This window comes from Acipenser ruthenus, chromosome 12 (assembly GCF_902713425.1).
Source record: "Acipenser ruthenus chromosome 12, fAciRut3.2 maternal haplotype, whole genome shotgun sequence".
NCBI classification, from domain to species: Eukaryota; Metazoa; Chordata; class Actinopteri; order Acipenseriformes; family Acipenseridae; genus Acipenser; species Acipenser ruthenus.
Genome location: NC_081200.1, coordinates 6,353,790 through 6,380,071, shown reverse-complemented (window position 1 = coordinate 6,380,071; position 26,282 = coordinate 6,353,790). Strand labels below are relative to the sequence as shown.

General features: G+C 36.4%; 3 protein-coding genes and 1 long non-coding RNA gene across 4 annotated transcripts; 1 reads left to right on the top strand and 3 right to left on the bottom strand.

Moving 5' to 3' along the window:
* Positions 1-116: 116 nt before the first annotated feature.
* LOC117416786 (extracellular calcium-sensing receptor-like) lies at positions 117-6,234 on the bottom strand. The gene is made up of 6 exons (XM_034924848.2): positions 6,035-6,234; positions 5,519-5,813; positions 4,196-5,011; positions 3,475-3,702; positions 3,120-3,243; positions 117-1,148 (listed from the first exon to the last, which is right to left on the bottom strand). The coding sequence occupies exons 1-6, from the start codon at positions 6,232-6,234 to the stop codon at positions 235-237; spliced, it is 2,577 nt and encodes an 858-aa protein (XP_034780739.2). The 3' UTR covers positions 117-234.
* LOC131740047 (uncharacterized) lies at positions 770-21,555 on the top strand. Its single transcript, XR_009330667.1, has 3 exons — positions 770-880; positions 10,879-10,963; positions 21,504-21,555. It is a non-coding gene; the product is annotated as an uncharacterized LOC131740047 (long non-coding RNA).
* Positions 10,321-14,553, bottom strand: LOC117417061 (extracellular calcium-sensing receptor-like). Its single transcript, XM_034924726.1, has 6 exons — positions 14,354-14,553; positions 13,660-13,948; positions 12,276-13,091; positions 11,922-12,149; positions 11,514-11,637; positions 10,321-11,231 (listed from the first exon to the last, which is right to left on the bottom strand). The coding sequence occupies exons 1-6, from the start codon at positions 14,551-14,553 to the stop codon at positions 10,321-10,323; spliced, it is 2,568 nt and encodes an 855-aa protein (XP_034780617.1).
* LOC117417057 (extracellular calcium-sensing receptor-like) lies at positions 20,441-25,494 on the bottom strand. Its single transcript, XM_034028748.2, has 6 exons — positions 25,295-25,494; positions 24,772-25,063; positions 23,755-24,570; positions 23,447-23,671; positions 22,210-22,333; positions 20,441-21,856 (listed from the first exon to the last, which is right to left on the bottom strand). The coding sequence occupies exons 1-6, from the start codon at positions 25,492-25,494 to the stop codon at positions 20,943-20,945; spliced, it is 2,571 nt and encodes an 856-aa protein (XP_033884639.1). The 3' UTR covers positions 20,441-20,942.
* Positions 25,495-26,282: the final 788 nt, after the last annotated feature.

Here is a 26,282-nt window from a genome sequence, read left to right as displayed (position 1 = left end):
TTAAAATTATGTATAGTGGTTGACAATACAATCAGGATTCATTTAGATGGTATGCATGTATATATTTTATTAAGCAAACATATTTTTTTTCATAATATTACTTAAATATGCTTAGCAGAATATTGTTACACGTACAGTAATTATACATAGACAACAATTTTGAATTAGTATGTTTTAGTATTTTAATTCTTCGTGGATACCATGCAATCACTGTTAAGCTTGTAAGCTTAATTCTCAATGTGATTTTGTTTGCACTTTACCCATCAAATGTTTTTTGGTATTCTTTTCTGGTTTCAGTAATATAACATAGCATTTGGGACCAAATATACAGAAAAGCAAGCCAAAACTAGAAGCCAGAATAGCAAAAATCTCTGTAGCTACAGTATACTTCCCAGGTGAACTGATGTAAGATGGGATAAAAGTGATCCAAACAGCACAGAATATGAGCATGCTAAATGTAATGTATTTAGCTTCATTAAAGTTATCTGGCAGTTTCCGTGCCAGAAAAGCGAGCACAAAGCACATGGCAGCAAGAAACCCAATATACCCTAACACAGCATAAAATGCTGCAGCCGATCCTAGGTCGCATTCTAAAATGATCCTGTCTTTGTAGGATCTCATGTTTTTAGTTGGAAAAGGAGGGAATGTTATTAACCAAAGAGTACAAATTAAGGCCTGAATGAATGTGAATGCAAAAACACTTAACCGCTGCTGGGCGGGCCCAAACCATTTCATCATATTATTACCAGGAAGTGTAGATCTAAACGCCATTAACACAACTATTGTTTTCCCCAGAACACAAGAGATGCACAGGACAAATGTGATCCCAAAGGCAGTGTGGCGCAACATACAGGACCACTCAGAGGGCTGGCCAATGAAAGTAAGTGAACAAAGGAAACACAGTGCTAATGAAAACAAAAGAAGGAAACTGAGCTCAGAGTTATTAGCTCTTACAATAGGTGTATCTCTGAATCGAAAGAAAACAACAGCTATAGCAGTGGTTACAAAAGCTCCAGCCAATGAGAATATTACTAGCACTATTCCCATGGTTTCTCCAAATGACAAGAATTCAATATCCTTTAAGGTGCACTGATCTCTTTTCTCAATCGACCAGTATTCCAAAGGACACTTCACACAACCAATGGAATCTGTAAGAGAATAATATGAAGGCTTTAGTACATTTCTGTGGCACAATATTTAAGTGCATCATAGTTTGTTTGCTATTAGACATTCAAACAATAGAATACTATAAGAAAACAATCACTTAAGGATTGTTTTACAGACATGTTAATGTTTGATACATCTTATCCTGATCAGTGAAATTTAGTTTTTGTTATCCAGCAGTTTTACAGTGCCTTGCATAAGTATTCACCCCCCCTTGGAGTTTTCCACATTTTGTAGTGTTACAACCTGGAATTAAAATGGATTTAATTAGGATTTTTTGTCACTGATCTACACAAAATATGTCGAACTGGGGGAAAAAATCTACATATTTTTCAAAATTATTTACAAATAAAAAACTGAAAAGTCTTGATTGCATAAGTATTCACCCCCTTTGCTGTGACACCCCTAAATAAGCTCTGGTGCAACCAATTGCCTTCAGAAGTCACATAATTAGTTGAATGGAGTCCACCTGTGTGCAATTAAAGTGTCACATGATCTCAGATTAAATACACCTGTTTCTGGAAGGCCCCAGAGTTTGTTAGAGAGCATATCTAAACAAACAGCATCATAAAGACCAAGGAGCTATCAAAACAAGTCTGGGATAAAGTTCTGGAGAAGCACCAATCAGGGTTGGGTTATAAAAAAATATCCCAAACTTTGAACATCCCCTGGAGCACCGTTAAATCCATTATTAAAAAATGGAAAGAATATGGCACAACCTCGACTCTGCTTAGAGAAGGCCGTTCTCCAAAGCTCAGTGACCAGGTAAGGAGGGCATTAGTCAGAGAAGCAACCAAGAGGCCAATGGTAACTCTGAAGGAGCTGGAGAGATCCACAGCTGAGATGGGAGAAACCGTCCATGGGACAACTATAACCCGGACGCTCCACGAAGCTGGGCTTTATGGAAGAGTGGCAAGAAGAAAGCCATTGCTGAAAAAAATCCATATCAAATCCCATTTGGATTTTGCCAAAAGGCATGTGGGAGATACAGCAAACATGTGGAAAAAGGTTCTCTGGTCTGATGAGACCAAAATTGAACTTTTTGGCCTTAGCACAAAACGCTATGCGTGGCGCAAAGCCAACACTGCTCATCACCCTGAGAACACCATCCCCACGGTGAAGCATGGTGGCAGCATCATGTTATAGGGATGCTTTTCATCGGCAGGGACTGGGAAACTGGTCAGGATTGAGGGCAAGATGGATGGAGCCAAATACAGGGAAATTCTAGAGGAAAACCTGTTTCAGTCTGCAAGAGACCTGGGACTGGGGCGGAGGTTCACCTTCCAGCAGGACAATGACCCTAAACACACAGCCAAAGCTACACTGGAGTAGTTTAAAAACAAGAACCTGAATGTCTTAGAATGGCCCAGTCAAAGCCCAGACCTCAATCCGATTGAGAATCTGTGGCAAGACTTGAAAATTGCTGTTCACCAACGGTCCCCATCCAACTTGACAGACCTTGAGCAATTTTGCCAAGAAGAATGGGCAAAAATTGCAGCATCCAGATGTGCAAAGCTGGTAGAGACTTACCCAAAAAGACTCACAGCTGTAATTGCCGCCAAAGGTGCTTCTACCTAGTATTGACTCGGGGGTGAATACTTATGCAACCAACAAATGTCTTTTTTTTTTTGTTTAATTAACTTTTGTGTCGCAATAAAAAATATTTTGCACCTTCAAAGTGTTAAGTATGTTGTGTAAATCAAATGGTAAAAATCCCAAATTAAATCCATTTTAATTCCAGGTTGAAACACTACAAAATGTGGAAAAGTCCAAGGGGGGTGAATACTTATGCAAGGCACTGTATTTGACCTTCCCTGGGTAGTTTTGACATACACAGAAAAACAAATACATAGAAACTGCATATAAAAAAAGCATTGTACTGGTAACAAAGAAAGTGCACCAATGCTCTTCTATCCATTCATAACATGTGGATTTACCCTCCTTTTTTAACCTACCTGTCTGATTGCTGATTTCTCCTTCAGCACATGGTATGCAGTCAAAGCAACAAACAGGCTTTCCTTTCTGAACAGCCTTCCGAGTGCCTGGAGGACAGCTCTCACTGCACACTGATTTAGGCGCCTTGAAAACAGAAAATGATTTGATTTCAGTTTACATTTACTTTAAACATGTCGTTTGCCTTTGCAATGCATTTGAATACCAGCATTTTGTTTTGTTAATAGCATTAGTGATTTTTTTCAAACTTAAACTTCTCTCATACCATATACTGTACATAGTATTAAAATATGAAAATCTGGTTTTAATTAATCAATGACAGACCAATTAGAATATAAAAGAAAATTCATCCTTTACCTGATCCTGATCATTGGCCCAAACAATGCTGATGTTATCCATTGTAAATCGCTGCCCTGCTGGTAAAGATGCATCATAATAGCCAACTGTAACAAATTCAATTTTCCCATTTTTATTAAACTGCCAGTTTACTAATTCATATCTTGCTGCTGGATCTCCGTTATCATCAAAAAATACATTTTCTCCAGTTTTGGTTGTGAAATTAACTGTTTTCATGTAATGAAGTACCTATAAAAATGATAATATATAATATTTTAACAATGAATCAGTTGTTATATGAACAACTAATTATTTTTAACTGAACATTCTAAATCATTCTGCAGTTAAGGTATCTGAAGGCCACATTTCCTTTATTAACTTATGAAGTCACTAGCCGAAACGTTTCCCTATTTGATCAGGTTTCTTACAGATGATACCTTATAAAAGTTTGCCATATTAATTTTGTTCTGAAATTTTGTCAATGGTTTTATTATGCATTTCCAATGTGTTACTATAGTATGTCTGATTTGCCATTCTTGCATGTGCTCTACCAGTGCTTCCCTATTTATTAACTGTTTTGTTGATTTAAATGATTGGCTACACTTTATTATGCTTTTGTAATACCACAACAACCTTTGTGAAGCCCTCATCTTATTTGCTGTGTAATCTGGACCTGAACTATCAATACAATTTTCTCAGTATATTCGTATTGCTTAAATAGTTTGCAAAGATTGTCTCCTACCTGCCATGGTTCAATCTTCATGAGGTTTGGACATGTTTTATCAGGAAAAGGACCATGTCCATTTTTGCATGCAAAAAGATTGTGAAGTGAATTTGCTATAGCATACACAGCTTTGTATACATTATTGGAAATTCTCAGCTCGGATACATCGGTGAACTGGTTATTCACATCTCTTAAATTCTCAGACCCTGTACATGGGTTTACATTTTCAATCTTGTCTTGTGTCGTCAGTGTACAACTGAAAACAGTTTCCCAAAACTCCTTCAAAAAAATGTTATCAGGATAATGAGATGGATGGACATTCAGTAAAAAATCCTTCAAACCTGTAATTACTGCGTTTTTTATTGTAAATCCAATTGCCCCATGCAGAACTTTATAACCTCCCTCTGCTGCAAGGTTTTTGGCAGTAATCCAAGATTCACTGCCTATCCACTGCAAGCCAGTAACATTCTGAAGCAACATTTCTCGTAGCAAAACTGACATCTCTGCTTGAGGCAAGAAAGCAACAATAACCTTTGAGGTGGACTTTTGAATGATTTCTAGAACTCTAAATATTTTCTCTCTTAGGTCAGTTCCAGAAAAGACCTCGGAGTATTCAATGCAAATACCCTCCTGTTGGGCTACTTGCACAAATGTAGCCATTCCTGAATTTCCATAATCATCATCACTTCTGATTGCCCCAACCCAAGTCCATCCAAAATGCTTTACAAGCTGTGCCAGGGCTCTGCTCTGAAAATAATCACTTGGTACAGTTCTGAAAAATGAAGGGAACTGATTTCTTTTGCTCAGACATGCACAAGAAGCAAGGTGACTGATCTGCATAGAGAGAAAAAAAGTTTTAAAAAAAATGAAAAAAATGCACACACATTTTTTACAGGGCAGCTTCTATTATATTTAATATTAAAGAACAGACAATGGGTATTTTGCCTTGCCTGACACACAGCTATCGTTTTAATAGGTATAAACAGATGGCTCAAGTGTGTTGCGACTGGTTACATAATATATTTCAATTTGCCAAAATGTACTATTCCTGATTTGTTGTAAGTTTAGGTTTTACACACACACATTATATATATATATATATATATATATATATATATATATATATATATATATATATATATATATATATATATATAATGCTCTGGTGCTTATCATTTTTCCCCATCTTATCCTTAACTGGTCAAAGATCATATAAATCACTTTGCAAGTACTATAGAACCCAATATCTAAACCCACTCCTAAATCTATTTGGTAATCATTTTTTAAATTCAAACTAAGATGGACACAAGTGATGCACAGTGTAGTAATTGTGGTTCTTACCACTGGAACACGAAAAGGTCCTATTGTTGTTGCTGTGCCGATTGTTGAGGTCGATGCTGTCTGTCCTATTATAGCATGAACACTGGATAGTTTGGTGCAGGACTTGTCATAGTGTATTTCTTCTTCCGGCCCATTCAATAAAGCTAGTGCTGCTTTTATAGATAGAGGTATATTAGCGCAGTTTTTATAGATTTTATAGCCCAGGGAAATATCCGGAAGAATATCTGTTCTGTTATTTATTTCTTCTATGGCAAATATCATGGTTTGAGAAAATTGAAATTCTCTTAAATTTAAGCTGAGGAAAAAAACATTGGAAAAGAAGCTTTGACAAAATGTTTTTCTATCTTACTTAATTTCTTTTACGTAAAACTAATTCAAAACAACAAAACAAAAAGATGAAACAAAGTAACAGTGACACTTGAGACTTAACAAACTTGGGGTTAAATAGACAAAAAAGATAGCAATGTATTACATTAAAATGATGTAATATAATAATGATTTGCATTTTCCACTTACCTTTTGCATTTTAGTGGTTCAGGAATGGTGGTGAAGGTCTGTGTGGTGCGAACAAAACTGTTGTGCAAGGAAAAGATTCCTCCAATTATTATTGTTCCATCCTTTGAAAAAACTGGAAATTCTGGTCTTCCTAGAAACCTACAAACAGGCTCTTGTGCCCTTGTCAAAAGAGCAAGCAGTGCTACTTTCAGGAATAGCATTTCACAGCGTTCTTCTCTGTTCAGAGTGAAGTACTATATTCATTGCATTTATATAGTCTCATAGGTGGTGCTTAAATGAACATGAAATGAAGGTCTAACTCCCATTAAAGCAATCATTCTCAAAAGTAAACTGAATATTTGAATGTGCCTCAGGAGTACAAAAGTAGTTATTACTGTATCTAAGGCTGATGATGCCCTGAGAATAGGGTCCCCTTAGTAATTACTTAAAAAAAATGTCGACTGGTAATTCTTATGGTTATTGTGTTGTAATAGTGCACATGTTCTGTATGATGTGTATTTGAGTTCATAAAGCAAAAAAAAATGCACTACATGAACAATAGTTACAGTTCTGTTAAAACATGCTGCCTAATTGGCAACTGGTAATCATCTTAGTTCTGTTATTGAAGAATATGTAAAAATAAGCATGTACTGTAGTACAGCAGTGTGGGGTAGTGGTTAGGACTTTGGACTCTTGACCGGAGGGTCGTAGGTTCAGTCCTAGATTGCTCCAGTAAAAACCCAACTGTATAAATGGATAATTGTATGTAATTGTAAATATCACATGGGAGATACTGAAATTGAAGCAGGAATCTATGAAAAAGACCTAGGAGTTTATGTTGACTCAGAAATGTCTTCATCTAGACAATGTGGGGAAGCTATAAAAAAGGCCAACAAGATGCTTGGATATATTGTGAGAAGTGTTGAATTTCAATCAAGGGAAGTAATGTTAAAACTTTACAATGCATTAGTAAGACCTCACCTAGAATATTGTGTTCAGTTCTGGTCACCTCGTTACAAAAAGGATATTGCTGCTCTAGAAAGAGTACAAAGAAGAGCAACCAGAATTATCCTGGGTTTAAAAGGCATGTCGTATGCAGACAGGCTAAAAGAATTGAATCTGTTCAGTCTTGAACAAAGAATATGCGGTGATCTGATTCAAACATTCAAACTCCTAAAAGGTATAGACAATGTCGACCCAGGGGACTTTTTTGACCTGAAAAAAGAAACAAGGACCAGGAGTCACAAATGGCGATTAGATAAAGGGGCATTTAGAACAGAAAATAGGAGGCACTTTTTTACACAGAGAATTGTGAGGGTCTGGAACCAACTCCCCAGTAATGTTGTTGAAGATGACACCCTGGGATCCTTCAAGAAGCTGCTTGATGAGATTCTGGGATCAATAAGCTACTAACAACCAAACGAGCAAGATGGGATGAATGACCTCCTCTCGTTTGTAAACTTATGTTCTTATGTCAAAAATAATGTGATAGCTGTATAATGTATAATGTGTATAACGTGATATCTTTTAACAATTGTAAGTCGCCCTGGATAAGGGCGTCTGCTAAGAAATAAATAATAATAAATAAGCATGTACTGTATGTGTTGTATTTCACTTGTACTATACCAAACACATATAAAGATGTGACCTTTACAAGGCTAAGTTAATAAAAATGAGCAGCCCAGGAAAAAAGAATACTTATGATATGGGGACCAGAACTGTACACAGTATTCTAGGTGTGGTTATACTAGTGCATTGTATATAGATTTGAATTCAACTGCCATGGTTATATAACCTAACATTCTATATGCCTTTTTTTATAGCTTCTCTGCACTGTCTAGTTGACTTAAGAGATTCATCCACTACTACCCCCAAGTCCTTTTAGTACATAGCTTCCTCTATATTGTTACTATTCATGTTGTACTTGCCTATGATGTTTTTGCGCCTTATGTGCAAGACTTTACATTTATTCACATTAGATTTCATCTGCCATTTGTCATTCCAAGCGTGACTCTTGTCTAAATCTCTTTGCATTATTAGTTGCTGATTGGGAGCTGGCTATCCCTTCCAGTTTTGTTGCTGCAAATTTGCATATCTGATAAAGGCAACTTATGTGTCAAATGTATTGTTTGTTATTTGTTTATCATTTATTTAAAAATGCCATTTGGTTAGCAAAATAATCTATTTAGTTCTGGTTTCAGCTATTTTGTCATCATCGTTTTTTTTTGTTTTGTTTTGTTTTGTTTATTTTCTCCAAATAGTTATTATCGTGTGTAAGATGTTCAAGAATTAATTGGACGTTATCTTAATTTTAACCACCTTGGGTCCTGTCCAACTGTGGATTTTCATTGGGAGACAGTGGTGTGTGAAACAGGGCATGTGTGTTTAGTTTTGTTGAATGGGGATAGTCCCTGCTTCTGAAACTGAAAAACACTCAGCTATTGACATGCAACTTTCAGTGGAATTGAATCAGCTTTGACATAAGGATGACGTATGACAACAGTACACAAAGCTGTTTTCACAGACCATGATTGGCACTAATCTTAAACTAATTTAGGTAAAATATGAATGTTATCAGTACAATACTCTACCTGCAAATTTATGGCTCTCTAAAGTAGCAAAAAGACGCAAAGCATGAGTCACTTTTGCACTGCGATTAAGTGTACCACGACCAGCTTTATCATTGATACTCTCATTATGTCTGTTGTGTACAGTAATAATCTCTGCATTATGTGAGAGGCAGTTGGTCTTCACTGTGAATAGTCTTCAGGAAATTAGGACTCTAGAATTACCCCTCTAGAGGTTGTTTGAATGCATTTTACGGTATTGTGACAATCCAGGGGTTTGCCAACAAATGGCAGCATGTTACTCTCCCATTAAAGTCAATGCATTGTAGTTCTGTTGTGACTTAGTCCATCCAGAGCAATGTATGTAAATGAGCTAGAAATGAGTATGGTAATGGGACAAAATGTGTTAGATAATCGGCTATAAAAAAAAAAAGAAAGTGTTTATTGTGAATTTTGGAAGCCAGAAATGTGATAGTTTGCTAGCTAGTTTGCAAGTCACAGTGATGTCTTGGGGTGAATGTGGTTTTTAGTACCTTAATGTGTTAATGTGTTTTCTGGATGGAGTAGCCTCCTATATATGCGCCAATTAAACTCTTCACCACATGCTGCCTATTGTTTTGGCTGTGATGCTAATAAATACAGCCACTGGCCAATCAAACTGACCTGTATGAAGCATGAGCTATGTGCCTTGTGCTGCCTTGTAAGCAGATGCCACTCCCCGGGCACACTGCAGTATGATTATTCTCTGTATACTATGTACATAAAGTGCAGTTTAAGCTTAAAGCACTGAGAGTCCAATTTATCCCATGAAGTTCTGTGATGCCTATGATGTGAACTCTGAATGCTGTTCTTTCCCACTACTTCTCTCCTTCAGTGCCATGTTTTGTTTTGTAACCCTCTTGGTGTGAGATCTTGTGGAGACTGTGAGCGACTGGATATCTAGTGCAGTGGCATCTTGTATTGGTCAATAAAGCTGATCACTGTCATGTTTGTGTATCTGTCTTCTTATCACTGACCTACAGTACTATATTGTTATGATAACTTACTCTAATTGCGTAAACAGCAAGGGTTAAGTCTAAATGTAATCTATCAAGCTTTTTGATTTTTTCAAAGAAAACTATATTTGTTACTTAATGGGTTAATAACAGTTATGCAGTACTCAGGGTTCTAAACCTAACCTCACAAGTACAGCGTTATTTTCAATATGAATAAAAGCAGAGCTATGCACATACATATTTTTTAAGGGTCAAAAGGTGACCTTTAAAATTGTCATTTTAAAATTAAAGGTATTATAATGATACTTTTATAAAACTATTGTAAAGTGTTAGCAAGTCTTGTTCTGTCTGTTTTGAAAATCAAGCAATGTGTGCAAATGAAAAGAACAGAGGATTGCAGTCTATTTGGAAATAATCACTAAAACATCCATAACTGTACCTTTAATAAACTATGCAATCAAAATAACTATTACACATATAAATGTCTTGACATTTTGAATATCATAACATAAGGTGTATTGTTGAATGGCATGCAGACTAATAAACTGTCAATTTTCACTTTAAATTGTCATTATATATGATAGAATTCTGCTCCCGGAAGTGTAGTGAATGAAGAAAATGGTATCGTTGAATTAAAGACATATATTACAAAATAATTCAGTTAACATAATGATAATCATAACATCATTAACAGTAGTTTTAACAATAATGTAAAAAAGGATTGACACAATAGCTTGCCTATTTCTCACATTGATTTCGAGGTTTTACCCATCAAATGCTTTTTGGTATTTCTCTCTGGTTTCAGTAATATAATATAACATTTTGGAGCAAAAATACAGAAAAGCAAGCCAAAACTAGAAGCTAAAATTGCAAATATTTCTACTGCTACTGTATACTTCCCAGGTGAACTGATATAAGCTGGGATAAAGGTGATCCAAACAGCACAGAATATGAGCATGCTAAATGTAATAAATTTTGCTTCATTAAAGTTGTCTGGCAGCTTACGAGCCAGAAAAGCGAGCACAAAGCACATGGCAGCAACAAATCCAATATACCCTAATACAGTGTAAAATGCTACTGCAGATCCCACTTCACATTCCAAAATGATTCTGTCTTTGTAGGATCTCATGTTTTGGTTTGGAAAAGGAGGGCATGTTATTAACCAAAGAGTGCAAATTAAGGCCTGAATGAATGTGAATGCAAAAACACTTAGCCGCTGCTGGGCGGGCCCAAACCATTTCATCATATTATTACCAGGAAGTGTAGCTCTAAATGCCATTAACACAACTATTGTTTTCCCCAGAACACAAGAGAGGCACAGGACAAATGTGATCCCAAAGGCAGTGTGGCGCAACATACAGGACCACTCAGAGGGCTGGCCAATGAAAGTAAGTGCACAAAGGAAACACAGTGCTAATGAAAACAAAAGAAGGAAACTGAGCTCAGAGTTATTAGCTCTTACAATAGGTGTATCTCTGAATCGAAAGAAAACAACAGCTATAGCAGTGGTTACAAAAGCTCCAGCCAATGAGAATATTACTAGCACTATTCCCATGATTTCTCCAAATGACAAGAATTCAATATCCTTTAAGGTGCACTGATCTCTTTGTGCATTTGGCCAGTTTTCCAATGGGCACTTCAAACAATCATTGGAATCTATAAGGAAATCACAAACACAGTTTTCAGCGTTTTTCATAGTTTTCAGTGCTATAATCACTTTTGTCACAAAATCTATGTTTGTAAACACACTGTATTACATTTTAAAAAGCCAGGCAGTCATGAAGTATTTTTCAACCCTTGTTTGCTTTAAATGTATTAACCCACCAAATGACTAACTAAGTAGTTGGATGAACAAAGTCACTGAGGGTCTGTTTGTTCATGAAACACTAAACTATTACAGTATCTATACAGTTTTTATTGAAATATCTTTTGAAATACCTGTTGTATTGCTGATCTCTCCTTCAGCACATGGTATGCAGTCAAAGCAACAAACAGGTTTTCCTTGCTTGACTGCTTTCCTAGTGCCTGGAGGACAGCTCTCACTGCACACCGATTTAGGCACCTTAAAAAAAAAAAAACATGCAATTCAATTAGTTGACATTCCTAAAGCATTCTATACATTGGAATCCAGTTGTGAAGAATAATGCATTTTATTTTATACTTTAGTTACAGGATGTTTCATGGGAACATATCTGTTTTTATATAAATACTTGCATTTCAAGGTTTTTGTATAAATGTGTCATAATTGTGATATCACAAAACATATTAACATTTGAGTACCTGAAAATTACAAGTTATTATTTGAAGCTTTCAAATAGTGGACCAAAGGAATAATTAAAACCTTACCTTTTCCTTATTCCCTGCCCAAACAATGCTGACATTATTCATCACAAACTGTTGTCCTACTGGCAAAGATTCATCATAGTAACCCACCGTGACAAAATCAATGATTCTGTCTTTATTGGGTTGTAAGTTTACTAATTCATATTTTGCTGATGGATCCCCTTTATCATCAAAAAATACTGTATCTCCATTCCGGGTTGTGAAATTCACTGTTTTCAAGTAATGTAGTACCTATAAGGAACAAAGTCAAATATTTGCCATAGTATAATATTTTTTTTGTATTTTAAAGATTTTAAAATCAGTACAATAATTCTCTAATGTATTAAAAAATTAATTATATAAAATACAGCCCATTACCTGCCACGGTTCAAACTTCATCTTGTTTGCACATGTCTTGTTAGCAAAAGGACCTTGTCCAGTTTTGCATGTAAAGAGATTGTGCAGTGAATAGGCTACAGCATACACTGACTTATATACATTGTTGGAAAATCTCAAGTCTGATACTTCAGTGAACTGGTTATTTATTTCACTTAAACTTTCAGACCCTGTACATTGATTTGTGTTTTCATTCTTATCTTGCGTAGTCAGCGTACAACTAAAAACCATTTCCCAAAACTCCTTCAGAAAAGAGCTCCCAGGTGTATCAGATGGATGGACCTTCTGTAAAAAATCCTTCAATCCTGCTATGTGTGCATTACTGACTGCAAATCCAATTGCTCCACTGAGAATTTTATAACCTCCTTCCTTTATAAGTAATTTCTCAGTAATCCAAGATTCACTTCCTATCCACTGCAAGCCAGTGACATTTTGAAGCAGCAGTTCGTGTACCAAAATTTTGATTTCTATGTGAGACATGAAAGCAATAATAACCTGTGAAGTAGATTTCTTTATAGTGTCTACAATTTTAAGAAGCTTGTCTCGTGGTCCAGTTCCCAAAAATGCCTCTGAATATTCAATGCAAATACCCTCCTGTCTGGCTGCTTTTTCAAATGTAGCCATTCCTGAGTTGCCATAATCGTTGTCACCTCTAACTGCTCCTACCCAAGTCCATCCAAAATGCTTCACAAGCTGTGCCAGGGCTCTGCTTTGATGATAATCACTTGGTATGGTTCTGAAAAACGTAGGAAACTCATTCCTGTTGCTGAGACATGCACAAGTAGCAAAGTGACTAATCTGTTTTGAAACAAAACGGTACAGAAATACAGTATGTTGAGAATAGAAAAAAACACCTGTAGCAACAGTAGTAATAATAATAATAATAATAATAATAATAATAATAATAATAATAATTACAGATTGCTAATTCCATGTTTTCCATGTCACAGTACAACAGACCACGATGGGACCTATTGTGTTTTGCAGTTAGCTACCAACAACAAAATACCCTGGAAAGGTTTTAGCTTTGAAGTGTAACATTGGATGGAAAAGCCTGATGTGGGACTCGAAATTCAATATGAAAATAGTAAATGTTATCAGTGAAATTGCATATTTTCATGTTATCCAGTTGTATTAATTAATGTTAAATACAGTACATCAGCATTTCAGATTAAATAACTCCTAAACCTAGACTAAGAAAAAAACAACCACAGAATATGTGAGGACACAACAAATAAAGCAGCTATTGACGAAATAATTGTTATAATGTTATATATGTTAATTTTTTCATATGTCAAGCGATTTCTGAATTTAGGAAGTATTAACATCTTAGACATAACATACAAAAGAATAACACATTTCTCACCACTGGTATCTGAAAAGGTCCAGTTGTTCTTGCGATTCCAATTGTTGGTGTGGATGCAGAGTGTCCTATTATAGCTTGCACAGTTGATCGCTTGGTGCAGACATTGTTGGTAAATGTTTCTTCCTGCCCATTTATTAAAGCCATTGTTGCCTTTAATATGTTAGAGAAACTACATGAATTATAGATCTTATAGCCAAGGGAAACACCAGGAAGTATTTCTGTATTTGTATTTATTTCTTCTATGGCAAAGATCATAGTTTGAGCAAACTGAAATTCTCTGAAATTCAAACTAAAAGAATTCCACAAATAAATTACCAGTAATTTATAAAATCCACAAAATAATGAAAAAATGGTGACGCTTTAAGTCTATGACAATCATGGACCTTTCTTGGTTTAATTAAACAAACAATGACGTAGTTTGTACAAGGCTTGGACAGTTCAAGTGATAACTGAGGACATGGCTGGAACAACTTACTGGTGGAATGGGCCAGAAGAGTATTGCTTGAATATATTGTTATATAGCACTATAGTATACTTAGTAGATCAGAGGCAACATGTTTAAATAATAATAATAATAATTTGATTTTTGATTTTTGATTTTTTCTCTAGATTGTTTAAATAATATATTTTCCAAAACAATAAAATATGTAATGGCAGAATATGTCGAATTTCATCTCAGTCTATTTATACTTACTTTTTGCATTTTGAAGGTCCTGGCATAGCTTTGAATGTGTATGAAACACCATCCAAGCCTGTTCGAAATGAAAAGATCCCTCCGATTATAATGTCTCCATCCTTTGATAACTCAGGAGATTCTGGTCCTCCTCGTAAACTACATGCAGGCTGTTCTGCCATGGTTAGAAGAGCAATCAGTACTACCTTCAGGAGCAGCATTTCAAAATGTTCTTTCTGTTCGTAGTTCAGATGCTACAGATTATTGTGTTTATATAGTGTCTTGGGTCTCACATGTGCTTACATTGAAACTAAGTTCTTACCTCACCAAATCATCAATTCTCAAAGGTAAATTCACTGTAAAATCTGCCTGAGGAGAGAGAACAACAATAATAACCAGGAGGTCTATGCCACTGAGTGTTTTTTTGATTAATTGAAACTTCTGTTTTTAGTGTGCATGTGTGTATGTGTGTTTACTTTGGTTTAGCTTACAGTATGTATATATGACTAACTTCAAGTAGGCTTAAGTGTCAAAATGTTGGTGCTTTTTCAAATCAAATCATGAATGCATGTCACTCTGTTAAATGCCCAATATTGATCCTTTTGATATGCTGTGAATTGTTGATATTAATGTAAGCTGTACATCTCAATGAGGCTGCATTTGTGAAAGAATATTTAAAGGAAACCTCTTTGTAGTTAATATGCCAGAACTCCAACAATAACAGAAAATCAAATACCTGTAGGAGATTCGTGATTTTAACTTTTACCAGGTGCATTAGTAAGAGATACCTCTTTGTGTCTTTCAAGATCATGATTTTCTCATCACATTGATGTTTAAGAGGTTGAACTAGACCTGCCGTTGAAATAAAAAAAATATTTAGAAAGCAATGAGCATCACATTTTGGTTCTAAATGTCAACATTCTTCAAACAGAATTCATAAAATATTAGGGCTTAATGTGCGTTAATCACACTCCTCTGTTTTGACCCTCTTAGCATACAATAATGCATTCCCTGTGGCACCATTTTATAATATACTCACAAACTTGCAACGCAATGGGTGCCGTCGGCGTTAGCATAGAAAGTTTATCATACAACTGCATTATGGAGCAAAGTACTAAAAGTGAAGAACTTGTGAATGGGAAGTTTATTTAAAAAAAAAAAAAACCTTCTAGGGGTCCCCGAGTGGCTCACCTGGTAGAAGCGCAGCCACGTGGTGCGCAGGGTGAGGATACTGGCAGTGCGAAGTAGGTCAGTCTTCTCTGGGGACTCCGAAGGGAGCGTCGCAGTGGCTCAGGCGCTCCTGTGGGTTAGGGAGGTAAAATTGGCCTAGGACTGTTTCTCCTCATTGCTCTACAGCGAACCCTGCTGGCTAGGCGCCCAGTGAACTCAGACCAGACACCCTCAGGGCTGTCCCTTCTCCTCCAGAGGTCAGTAACTTACTGACATCCGCTCTCCAGTTCCTGGGTGAAAAAGGAAGCTGGCTTGCTTGTGGGATCAGAGGACATCCACTGAATCTTAGGGTCTCCTGAGCCATGTGGGTAATTGCTGCGGTGAGGAGAAAAGCAATTGGGCATTCCAAATTGGGAGAAAATTGTGGGGAAAATTATAATTGGACACACTAAATAATTTTTTTTTTTTTTTAAACTGTCTGACGTATTGTGGCAAAGTGCGCAGGTGTAGAGGTGATGTGATACGTAACAGAAGACAGACAACAAAGTTCACGATCCAAACAGATATTTATTTTGTAATCCCGGTCTGGCGACCGCGAATCATAATTCCAGGCAATAACGTACAAGTGGTGAAATACAGTTTATTAATGTACAGTTGTGAAGTGTTGTCCAGGTTGTACTGTTGTACTGTGACAGTACGTGTTAGCCATCTAATAACAAAAAAACGAGTAGAATTAGACATGACAAAACAAACAAACACTAAACACTCACGATCAGATCGCTTAGCCACGTCCCCTTTTGTACCGTCAGTCACACCCCCTTGGTTAGCGAATGCAGCCTTTTCTCCTCCAATCTGCAGTTGCCACATCGCTTCCCTTCTGGGGCGATGACTTGGTGTACAGTGGCCCCGCCCCCTTCCTAGATGGCCGACTCCCACCTTTCCCTGGAATGAACTGTCAGACCATCCAGTCCGGGGCACACTGTTCCCTTTACACAGCAACCTCACGGGTCAGGAGGGAGATTTATAACCAAGATTCACATATTTACTGTCAACTTGAGTTTCAGTATCATAAACATAGGCTACATCTAATCTGAAGTCCCACCTGCATGCTAAACAATACACTTCCTAACAACACCACAAAAACAAATTCAGGTTCACTGCAAGCCCATGAATCAAGCTAAGGGCCGGACCAAATCAAACCCCCAATCGCTCTTGCGAAAGAGTGTTTATGTGATAATATAGCATATCGCATTTTCTTTATCATAAAACCAAAACTAGCCATTTCCAATCCACGAAATCGGCAGAGAGAAGTTTTGCAGGAGTAGGAGGGACCGCTGAACATAAAAACAGCTGTTGACCAATCCCCAGTCGGTATTTGTGACATTTTGAAGGGGCGGAAACAAGGCAGTGACATGCGAAAAAGCAGGCAGCCAGGGTAGAAAAAAAAGGCTGTGTTGTACTACTGTTTCGTTTGAATATCAGTGAATGAATGATATTACACACAACTACTACTATGAGTAATAATAATAAAAATACATTTAATAATAATAACAATTATCTGCTTTTATTTTTATTGTGTAAAATATTGAAAAATACGGACGTGAGTTTGAAAGAAAACACACACACACGCACACACACGCGCACACGCACACGCACACACACACACACTTACTTGGCAATTACCTCGTTTCCACGACGTCTGCAGCATCGCACTGCATTGTTCTGTCACTGTTATGAAAGCGTGCCACATTGTTTTCATGATTTTTGTAAAAATTCATACTGCCCAGAGCCCTGTTGTGCACAAGGCTGTATAGTAACTGCACAAGAACAAAGATTAAAAAAAAAAAAAAAAAAACATCCAAAAACCAACACTGTTGCCAGGATCAATACCGGTACATATTATACAATAAGCAGATTTATAAACTTCATCTTGATGCTTCTGAGATTACCTTTATAGGTATTACGTAATTTTGTTATCTACACGTATTTATATGTTTCGAGGGGACCGCTTAGCCTGCTGATATATATATATATATATATATATATATATATATATATATATATATATATATATATATATATATATATATATGAGAATATAACTGTTACTCAATGAATGCTTTTTTTATTTAGACAATTAAGTTATTGATAAAAGACAATACTTTTTTTTTTTTTTAAACAGAAATGAGAAACATTAGTAAAGGAAACTGATAAGAAAATATACAGTGTAATTCGAAATGCATTAAGGCGAGGCCCCTCCGGTGAGTGACATCCTTGGTGCCGCCTACCGAGGGATTAAGTAGTCACTCCGCCATGATCACTTTCTCTTTTGCTTCTCACAATCAGGTAGGTAAGGTAAGTATACTAACCTTTCCAGTTGCTGTGATTGAGTGTGAAAGAGCTCTCACTATGAGTTTTCTGGAAGTTCCCCTGCAGTTTTATTGCTAGGAGTTGGACTGCTACTTCCCTGGAATCAGAAACTCAGAAGGCTTCTGAAGACTGAACTATAAACGCTGTGCAACTGCGCTCCATTTCATTTTTTTCTTTTCAACAGCCTACATTGCCTGGCGACTATGGTCTGTTTTTCTTAACCCTACAGCTCTGCTGTGTTGTCTTGTCTTTAAACTCTGCTAATTGCAGCTAAACAAAAAAAAGAGAAAAGAGAGATGTGATTCCTCCGCTCTGCCGCGCCCGCTGTTGAGTCGACGCTGCTGGATTGACTCGGCCTGCCCTCTCAGTGTGCGCGGCCCAAAACAAACAAACAAACAAACAAATAAATAAATAAATAAATAAACCCTAACCCTTCAGCTTCTACTGTGTGTGTGTGTGTGTGTTCTTTTCCACTTTTTCTTACTTCTTACTGTCTGTAGACTGTGCTCCACGCCGCTGTAAGCTACACGCTGCTCCGGTTGTGTGACTGCACGTGGTCCAAAGTAGACACCCAGCCCAGTACCCTCAGTGCCCTTGGTGCCTTGGTGCTTTGGCGCCCTCTGTGTCTCGGTGCTTCAGTGCCTTCGGTGCTTAAATGCTTTGTGCCTTACCACCCTCGGTGCCTCGGTGCCTCTGTGCTTCAGCGCCTTGGGGGCTCAGACTCTCCCTGCATCGGTGCCCTCGGTGCCTCTGTGCTTCGGCACTCTCGGTGCTCAGATGTTCCCTGCATCGTTGCCCTCGGTGCTTTGGTGCCCTCAGTGCCCCAGAGCCTTGGCGCCGTCAGTGCTCAAACGCTCTCTGCATTGGTACCCTCGGTGCCTCGGTACTTCGGCACCCTTGACGCTCCCTACATCGGTGCCTTGGTGCCTCAGAGCCTCGGCACTGATATACTTTCCCAAAAGTATTGGTTGTTGGTCATCTTCGAATTGAAAGGGAACGTTCGGTTATGAATGTAACCCTGGTTCCCTGAAAGAGAAGACGACCAACAAACCTTGCGAGGTTGCATCACTCGTATTCGCGGGTTTGATGCAAAAGAGAAAGTGATCTCTGCAGAGTGACTACTTAATGCCTTGGTAGGCGGGACCAAGTACTTCACTCCCCAGAGGGACCTATCAGCAACTCTGACATAAAATGCTCAGTACATAAATAAGCAATTAAAACCAAGATTAACTAAGATTAACATTTTTAATTGCGATTCATTTTTTAAATTGCTTGACAGCAATATAAAATATACTTTATTATGGATAACTAATTTCTTTTTGACAATTTTTTCCTGCATTTATATCCTGATCTCATATTTTTTTCATTGCATAGAAGATGAAACATCTTACATGTTATCAACATGTTTCTAAGACAGACTGTGTGGAAATTTGGTCAACTGAGAAAGTCATTGTCTTTACGTGAAACAGGGAGTGGCTTCGATTGTTTTATCAGAGTGGGTGTATAAGTTGCCTGTTGCTGTAGATCGCTCAGCTCCTCAGCTGTTGCTAATGACTTCTTTGAGGGTGGGTCCAATCAGATGTGCATGTACAGTAAGTGTTGAGGGTCAGTGTGCTAAAAATGTGCTTGAACAACTGAGACAGCTATGGAGGGGTAACAGCCTTGGTATTTACATGCAAGGATGTCTTAATTTTCTCATACTTTATAAACTGTTTAAAAATATATAATAATAATAATAATAATAATAATAATAATAATAATAATAATAATAATAATAATAATAATAATAATTCAAAGTAAGAAAAGTTTCAAACTTATATTTTCACTTTTATGGAAACTATGGACAAAATCTAACAGAGTCCTAAAACTGCTGCCTTTTTTGGTCATGTGAATTTTTGGGTTCCTGTTAACAAAGACCTAACCTTTTGAGGTATTGACTTCATATTTAGTAACTGTAGTCTATGATTCTCTTGGTCAAGTGTGATTTGGATATCATCCAAGAAAAGAAAAACTTGATTTTATAGATTTTGTCTGTATGACATTCATATAAGTTATATAAACACTGGTATGCTACTGTACATTTGTCAGTGACCTTTTGATGTTGACCTTTAAGCCAATGTGGCTACCAGTAAAAAAAAAAAAAAAACACAACACAAAGAGTTCAATTAAGTAACTGAGCTCTCAATTACTTAATTGAACCCTTAATTGAACTATAATTTGCCTAATCAGAGCTATTTAATTAGTTTAAACAGTTGGAGGTTCCAAGTTAAATATAAAATTATATAAGGAACTTGAATTCTCCAACTTTATGTAAGATAAACAATTAAGAAAAAGTCAAATTCAGCTAATTATTAGTTCAATTAAGGTTTCAATTAAGTAATTGAGAGCTCGGTTGGAACAAAAACCAGCAGGACAGTGGGTCCCCAGGACCAGGGTTGAGAACCACTGCCTTATGTGATACCCCTGGTGATGCATTACTTTTGTTCACAAAAACACTACATCTGTCGTGGTTAGATATAAATGCAAATGTTTATTGAATACAGTACCATGTACATGTCTATCAAAAAAGGCTTAACAATCGGCATATAGTTCATTGGAATATAATTCATGTTTGATTACTAAACCGGAAATCTCACCAGAGATTTGCTATACTATGTAGGAAATAGCTGTCAATTTAGGAAGTGTGTGTACCTTTAATGCACCCTATCTCCAAGCACATTGTGTTAGTATGAATCGGTCCCTTTTTATAGTACATCCTTTTGCTTAAGTGATGCTTCACAATTTGTGGTGAAGCCATTTGAATAAATATAACCAGAAACTGTACTGTTGCAGATATATATGAAATCGACCCATCTGGGTATGGATAAAAACTGGAATAGGCTTATGTGTTCAGAAATCTTTTTTTTGTATTAAGCCGATGAAGGACTTCGAAACGTCCTGATAATTGATTTGTAATCAATTCTACCTTTTTAAGTACCTGAAATATCCTTTTCTTTTTTTCTTTTTTCATATATATATATATATATATAATATTATAGAAAATAGTTATTGACACAGAAGCCTATATATTTCAAAGTGATTTTGAGGGCATTTTACCCATTAAATGTTTTTTTGTATTCTTCTCAGGTTTCAGTAATATAATATAACATTTGGGAGCAAATATACAGAAAAGCAAGCCAAAACTAGAAGCTAAAATAGCAAATATCTCTACAGCTACAGTATACTTTCCGGGTGAACTGATGTAAGCTGGGATGAAAGTGATCCAAACAGCACAGAATATGAGCATGCTAAATGTAATGTATTTAGCTTCATTAAAGTTATCTGGCAGCTTACGAGCCAGAAAAGCGAGCACAAAGCACATGGCAGCAAGAATCCCAATATACCCTAACACAGCATAAAATGCTGCAGCAGATCCCAGGTCACACTCTAAAATGATTCTTTCTTTATAGTATGTCGTGTTTTTATTAGGAAAAGGGGGGGATAGTGATAACCAAAGTGTGCAGATTAAGGCCTGAATGAATGTGAATGCAAAAACACTTAACCTCTGCTGGACAGGCCCAAACCATTTCATAATATTATTGCCAGGAAGTGTAGACCTAAACGCCATTAACACAACTATTGTTTTCCCCAGAACACAAGAGATGCACAGGACAAATATGATCCCAAAGGCAGTGTGGCGCAACATACAGGACCACTCAGAGGGCTGGCCAATGAAAGTTAGTGCACAAAGGAAACACAGTGCTAATGAAAACAGAAGAAGGAAACTGAGTTCAGAGTTATTAGCTCTAACAATGGGGGTATCTCTGTAATGAAAGAAAACAGTAACTACTGATATTGTTGCACACACTCCAAATAATGACAGTATCATTAATAATATGCCCATGATTTCGTCAAATGATAGGAATTCAATTGCCTTTAAGATGCACTGATTTCTTCCCTCATTCGACCAGTATTCCAGATCACACTTAAAACAATAAATGGAATCTACAAGAAAATAATAAAAAAAAAAAAATAGTTTATTCCAACTGATCCAACAAATTTCAGATTAGGAAGAAGGACTAAAGAACAGCTAATGTATTGGCAAGTGGAAACAATTGTGTAATAGGGTGTATAAAAGTACAAGCAAGGTGACTGTTTCTGAGTACTAAACATTTTAAATAATGCATTTGGCAGCCCAATGTGACTTTTGATACTCCTGTGGAAAAGAAAGAGAGTCAATCAGTGTAATTGTAGAAAATTATAATAATAAGGCATAAAAGGAGGGGACCCTCTTCGTACTGATCTTACTATTACATAACTCGGCATCGTTTTTTGTTGGTGTTGTTTTTTTAAATTACCTGTTGTATTACTGAATTCTCCTGCACCACATGGAATGCAGTCAAAGCAACAAACAGGCTTTCCTTTCTGAACAGCCTTCCGAGTGCCTGGAGGACAGCTCTCACTGCACACTGATTTAGGCACCTAGAAAACAAATGAAACATTTCTTAATAGACATTTAAGTACAGATCTCAGTGTTTTATTTGTCCAGTGCTCCTTCCCTTACCTGTCTGATTGCTGATTTCTCCTTCAGCACATGCTATGCAGTCAAAGCAACAAAAATGAAAGCATTTCTAATGACATGCACAAACTGCTATTCAGAGATACATGCATACAGTATGAAGTCAGCTGTGCTCAAATATTTACATGTGTTCATTAAAAGGTATGTAAAGTACTGTAATTACATTCATTTAAACTACTTTAGATATTTACACTGTACGTGTTTACAGAGTTGCTTTTGGCTAATCAGAGTAGGAGTATCATTCATTTATTACACAACAACAGTACTAATTAGGCACACAGCTATGTACATATTAGCTACTTAAGAAAAACTATTTAATTATACTTACAACCACAATGGCACATGCCCCACCATTTAATTATACCAGCAGAGTTATATGCAGTACTTGCATTCCACATGCTTTACAACTGAACACGGATGAATTCTAAAATGAATGAATTACCCAATTACACTATATACAAGCAGTTCATATTAACTTAGTGTTTTTAAAAGTGAAATAATTTCCAAGGGGAAAAAGGACCATTGCTATACTAGATGATCTTATTTATGTAATTCAACAAAATCAATGTAGGCAAAATGTTAAAACTAACTAAACTTATCTGAGGTATGATCAAGCCTCTAGAATGATTTCCCGTGGCCAGCACTTGTGTTTACTAATGCATGTCATGTGTACAGAATCTCTCTGTAACCAGGTACCAGTGCTCTGTTCTGTATTTAATACATGCAACTTAATAATCCTTTCCTTCCCTTATACAAAAGAGAAGTCATTAACAAAAAAAAATGAAATGTCTTAAGCTATTATCCAATTGTTAGCCCTTCAAATGTATAATTCTTCAGTGTAGTTAATAACACTACAGTATATATACAAAAGGCTGGTTCCACAGATCCTGATTAGCACTCATCTTAAACTGCCTTACCTGAAGCAACATTAGATAGACCATAATTAGTGATAATCGAGGTCTGTGAAATCAATGAGTAAAAGTGGGAAATGTGTTTTAATGAAGCAAAAATCGTACCTGACTCTGCCCATCTGCCCAAACGATGCTGATATTTTTTATTGTAAACTGCTGTCCTGCTGGTAAAGATGCATCATGGTAACCTACTGTGACAAATTCAGTGATTCCATCTTTAAGCTGCCAGTTAACTAATTCATATGTTGCTGCTGGATCTCCATTATTGTCAAAATAGACTTTCTCTCCATTTTTACTTGTAAAATTAACTCTTTGCAGATAATGTAGTACCTGTAAGAAGCCATGTGAAACACTTGATTATTTTATTTGAAATATAAATATTTACAAAAAAAAAAGTAGAACATAGCTCCTACCTGCCATGGTTTAATCTTTGTCGAGTTTGCACATGCCTTGTCAGTAAAAGGACCTTGTCCAGTTTTGCATGCAAAAAGATTGTGTAGTGAATTGGCCACAGCATACACCGCTTTATATACATTATTGGAAATTTGCAACTCAGATACATCTGTGTACTGGTTATTTACTTCACTTAAATTCTCAAACCCTGTGCATGGATTTCTATTATCAGTCTTGTGTTGACTAGTCAGGGTACAGCTAAAAACAGATTCCCAAAACTCCTTCAGAAATGGGTTGTCAGGGTCATCAGATGGATGGACATTCAGTAGAAATTCCTTCAAACCTGTAATAACTGCATTACCAATGGCAAACCCAATTGCCCCACCCAGAACTGTATAGCCTTCTGCTGATGCCAGATATCTGTCGGTAATCCAAGATTCACTGCCTAGCCACTGCAAGCCAGTAACATTTTGAAGTGCCAGCTCATGTAACAAAATCTCCATGTCTAAGTGAGAGGTGAAAGCAACAACAACCTTTGAGGTGGACATTTTTATGATATCTACAATTGCGAGAATGTTCTCTCTCTGATCAGTTCTTAAAAAGGCCTCTGAATATTCAATGCAAACCCCCTCTTCTTGCGCAGCTTGCACAAAGGTAGCCATTCCAGAGTTGCCATAATCATTGTCACTTCTGATTGCTCCAACCCAAGTCCATCCAAAGTACTTTACAAGCTGTGCCAGGGCTCTGCTTTGATAATAATCACTTGGTATGGTTCTGAAAAATGCTGGGAATTGATTTCTGTTGCTCAGGCATGCACATGTAGAAAAATGACTTATCTGTAAAGAAAAAAAAAACGACTCTCCTATTATCTCTTTAAAACATTTGTATATATTGCCTGTTTCTTTTTATTATTATGATACACATTAACTGCAAGTATCTACACTTTAGCTTACATTTGATAATATTTTACACACAGAAAGAATGAATCAGAGGTTGAATCTCATATTTTTTTAAATACTTTTTACAAATGATCTCACCACTGGTATTAGGAATGGTCCAATTGTACTTGAGATTGCTATAGTTGGTGTCGATGCAGACTCTCCTATTATAGCTTGAACAGTAGCTGCTTTGCTGCAGGGCTTATCAGTGAGTGTTTCTTCTTGCCCGTTCACTAAAGCCATTGCTGCTCTTATAGACAGGGTTACAGAACCACAAGCATCATAGATCTTATAGCCCAAGGAAACATCAGGAAGGATTTCTGTACTGTTATTGATTTCTTCAATGGCAAATATCATAGTTTGGGCAAACTGAAAATCTCTGAAATTTAAACTTTAAGACAAATAAAAACTTTAATATTAAAATGGTCATCGAAAAGTACATTCAGTATATCTATCCATATTAAAAATGAACTAGCACCGGTAATATTTAAGTAAAAAAAAAAAAAAAAAAAAAAAAAAAAAAAACACACACAATAAATACATAACATGTTATGTTTTGTTAATAAATATATTAAAATGAATATTGTGTTATATTATAATTATTCTTTTTGTTTTTACTTACTGTTTACATTCCAATGGTTCAGGCACTGTTTCAAAGGTTGGTTTTGTACCATTCCAGCTGCTGTGGAGTGAAAAAATCCCTCCAATTACAATGTCTCCATCCTTTGATAACTGTGGAAATTCTGGTTTTCCTCGTACAACACAAACAGGCTCTTGTGCCCTAGTAAAAAGAGCAATCAGTATAACCTCCAGGAACAGCATGTTCTTTCCATTTCAAATACAAGCATAAAAATGAGTTGTCTTTTTATAGTATGATGGGTGTCACAGGTGCTTGAATTAACATGAAGTGAAGTTCATATTCTCACCAAAGCATCAATTCTCATCCAGGTGCCTCCAGAGAACCACATTGTAATCATCTTGGCCTGTGCCATTGTGAATATGGTTTATTTGCTAATTGCTTTAAGAAGTACAAGTCCATTATTAATTGATGCTTGAATTATGTTGCACACTGTGTTGTGCAAACATATTTTATGACTCAGGCAGTTAGATAAAGAACTGGTATGTAGTCTTTAGGGTGGTGTTTCTTACAATGATATTTAGATGTGTTTTTTTATAAAGCATTCAGGTGTCACATCTTTTCATGCATATGCTAACAATTAAATAAACCTCCAGTAGGTATAAAGCAATGAATTAAAAGGAAGCCTACTGAAAGTTCTGTGTTTTATAAGAAGTGTAGCCAGCATATCCTTTGTTGTTGGCCTATTAACAGGCTTATATAGTAGCTACAAGGACACTTAAATCTTTTTTTTTTTTTTGTACACAGTTCTGTTGCTGAAATATTGATATTTAAAATATTTTCGCTTGTACTCAATTTTACTGGCTGTATATTGCTTACTGGTCTGTTTTGCTTCCACCTCTGAAGCAAGTGCAGTCCACAGTTGGCCAATAAAGCACAACCAGCATTTAACACTGTTTTTTTTATATCCCTATATGCTATATCATATATATATATATATATATATATATATATATATATATATATATATATA

Bases quoted from the DNA above. Each gene is read 5' to 3' on its own strand.
- LOC117416786 (XM_034924848.2), bottom strand. From the start codon at position 6,234: ATGCTATTCCTGAAAGTAGCACTGCTTGCTCTTTTGACAAGGGCACAA. The intron at 3,703-4,195 runs GTAGGAGACAAT...TCATTTTTATAG, and splicing joins TGAAGATTGAACCATGGCAG to GTACTTCATTACATGAAAAC. The intron at 1,149-3,119 runs GTAGGTTAAAAA...ATTCTCTTACAG, and splicing joins AGAAATCAGCAATCAGACAG to ATTCCATTGGTTGTGTGAAG.
- LOC117417061 (XM_034924726.1), bottom strand. From the start codon at position 14,553: ATGCTGCTCCTGAAGGTAGTACTGATTGCTCTTCTAACCATGGCAGAA. The intron at 13,949-14,353 runs GTAAGTATAAAT...GAATTCTTTTAG, and splicing joins GGACCTTCAAAATGCAAAAA to TTTGAATTTCAGAGAATTTC. The intron at 13,092-13,659 runs GTGAGAAATGTG...GTTTCAAAACAG, and splicing joins GACCTTTTCAGATACCAGTG to ATTAGTCACTTTGCTACTTG.
- LOC117417057 (XM_034028748.2), bottom strand. From the start codon at position 25,494: ATGCTGTTCCTGGAGGTTATACTGATTGCTCTTTTTACTAGGGCACAA. The intron at 24,571-24,771 runs GTGAGATCATTT...TTTTCTTTACAG, and splicing joins GACCATTCCTAATACCAGTG to ATAAGTCATTTTTCTACATG. The intron at 22,334-23,446 runs GTACGATTTTTG...TTTGTTTTCTAG, and splicing joins GGGCAGATGGGCAGAGTCAG to GTGCCTAAATCAGTGTGCAG.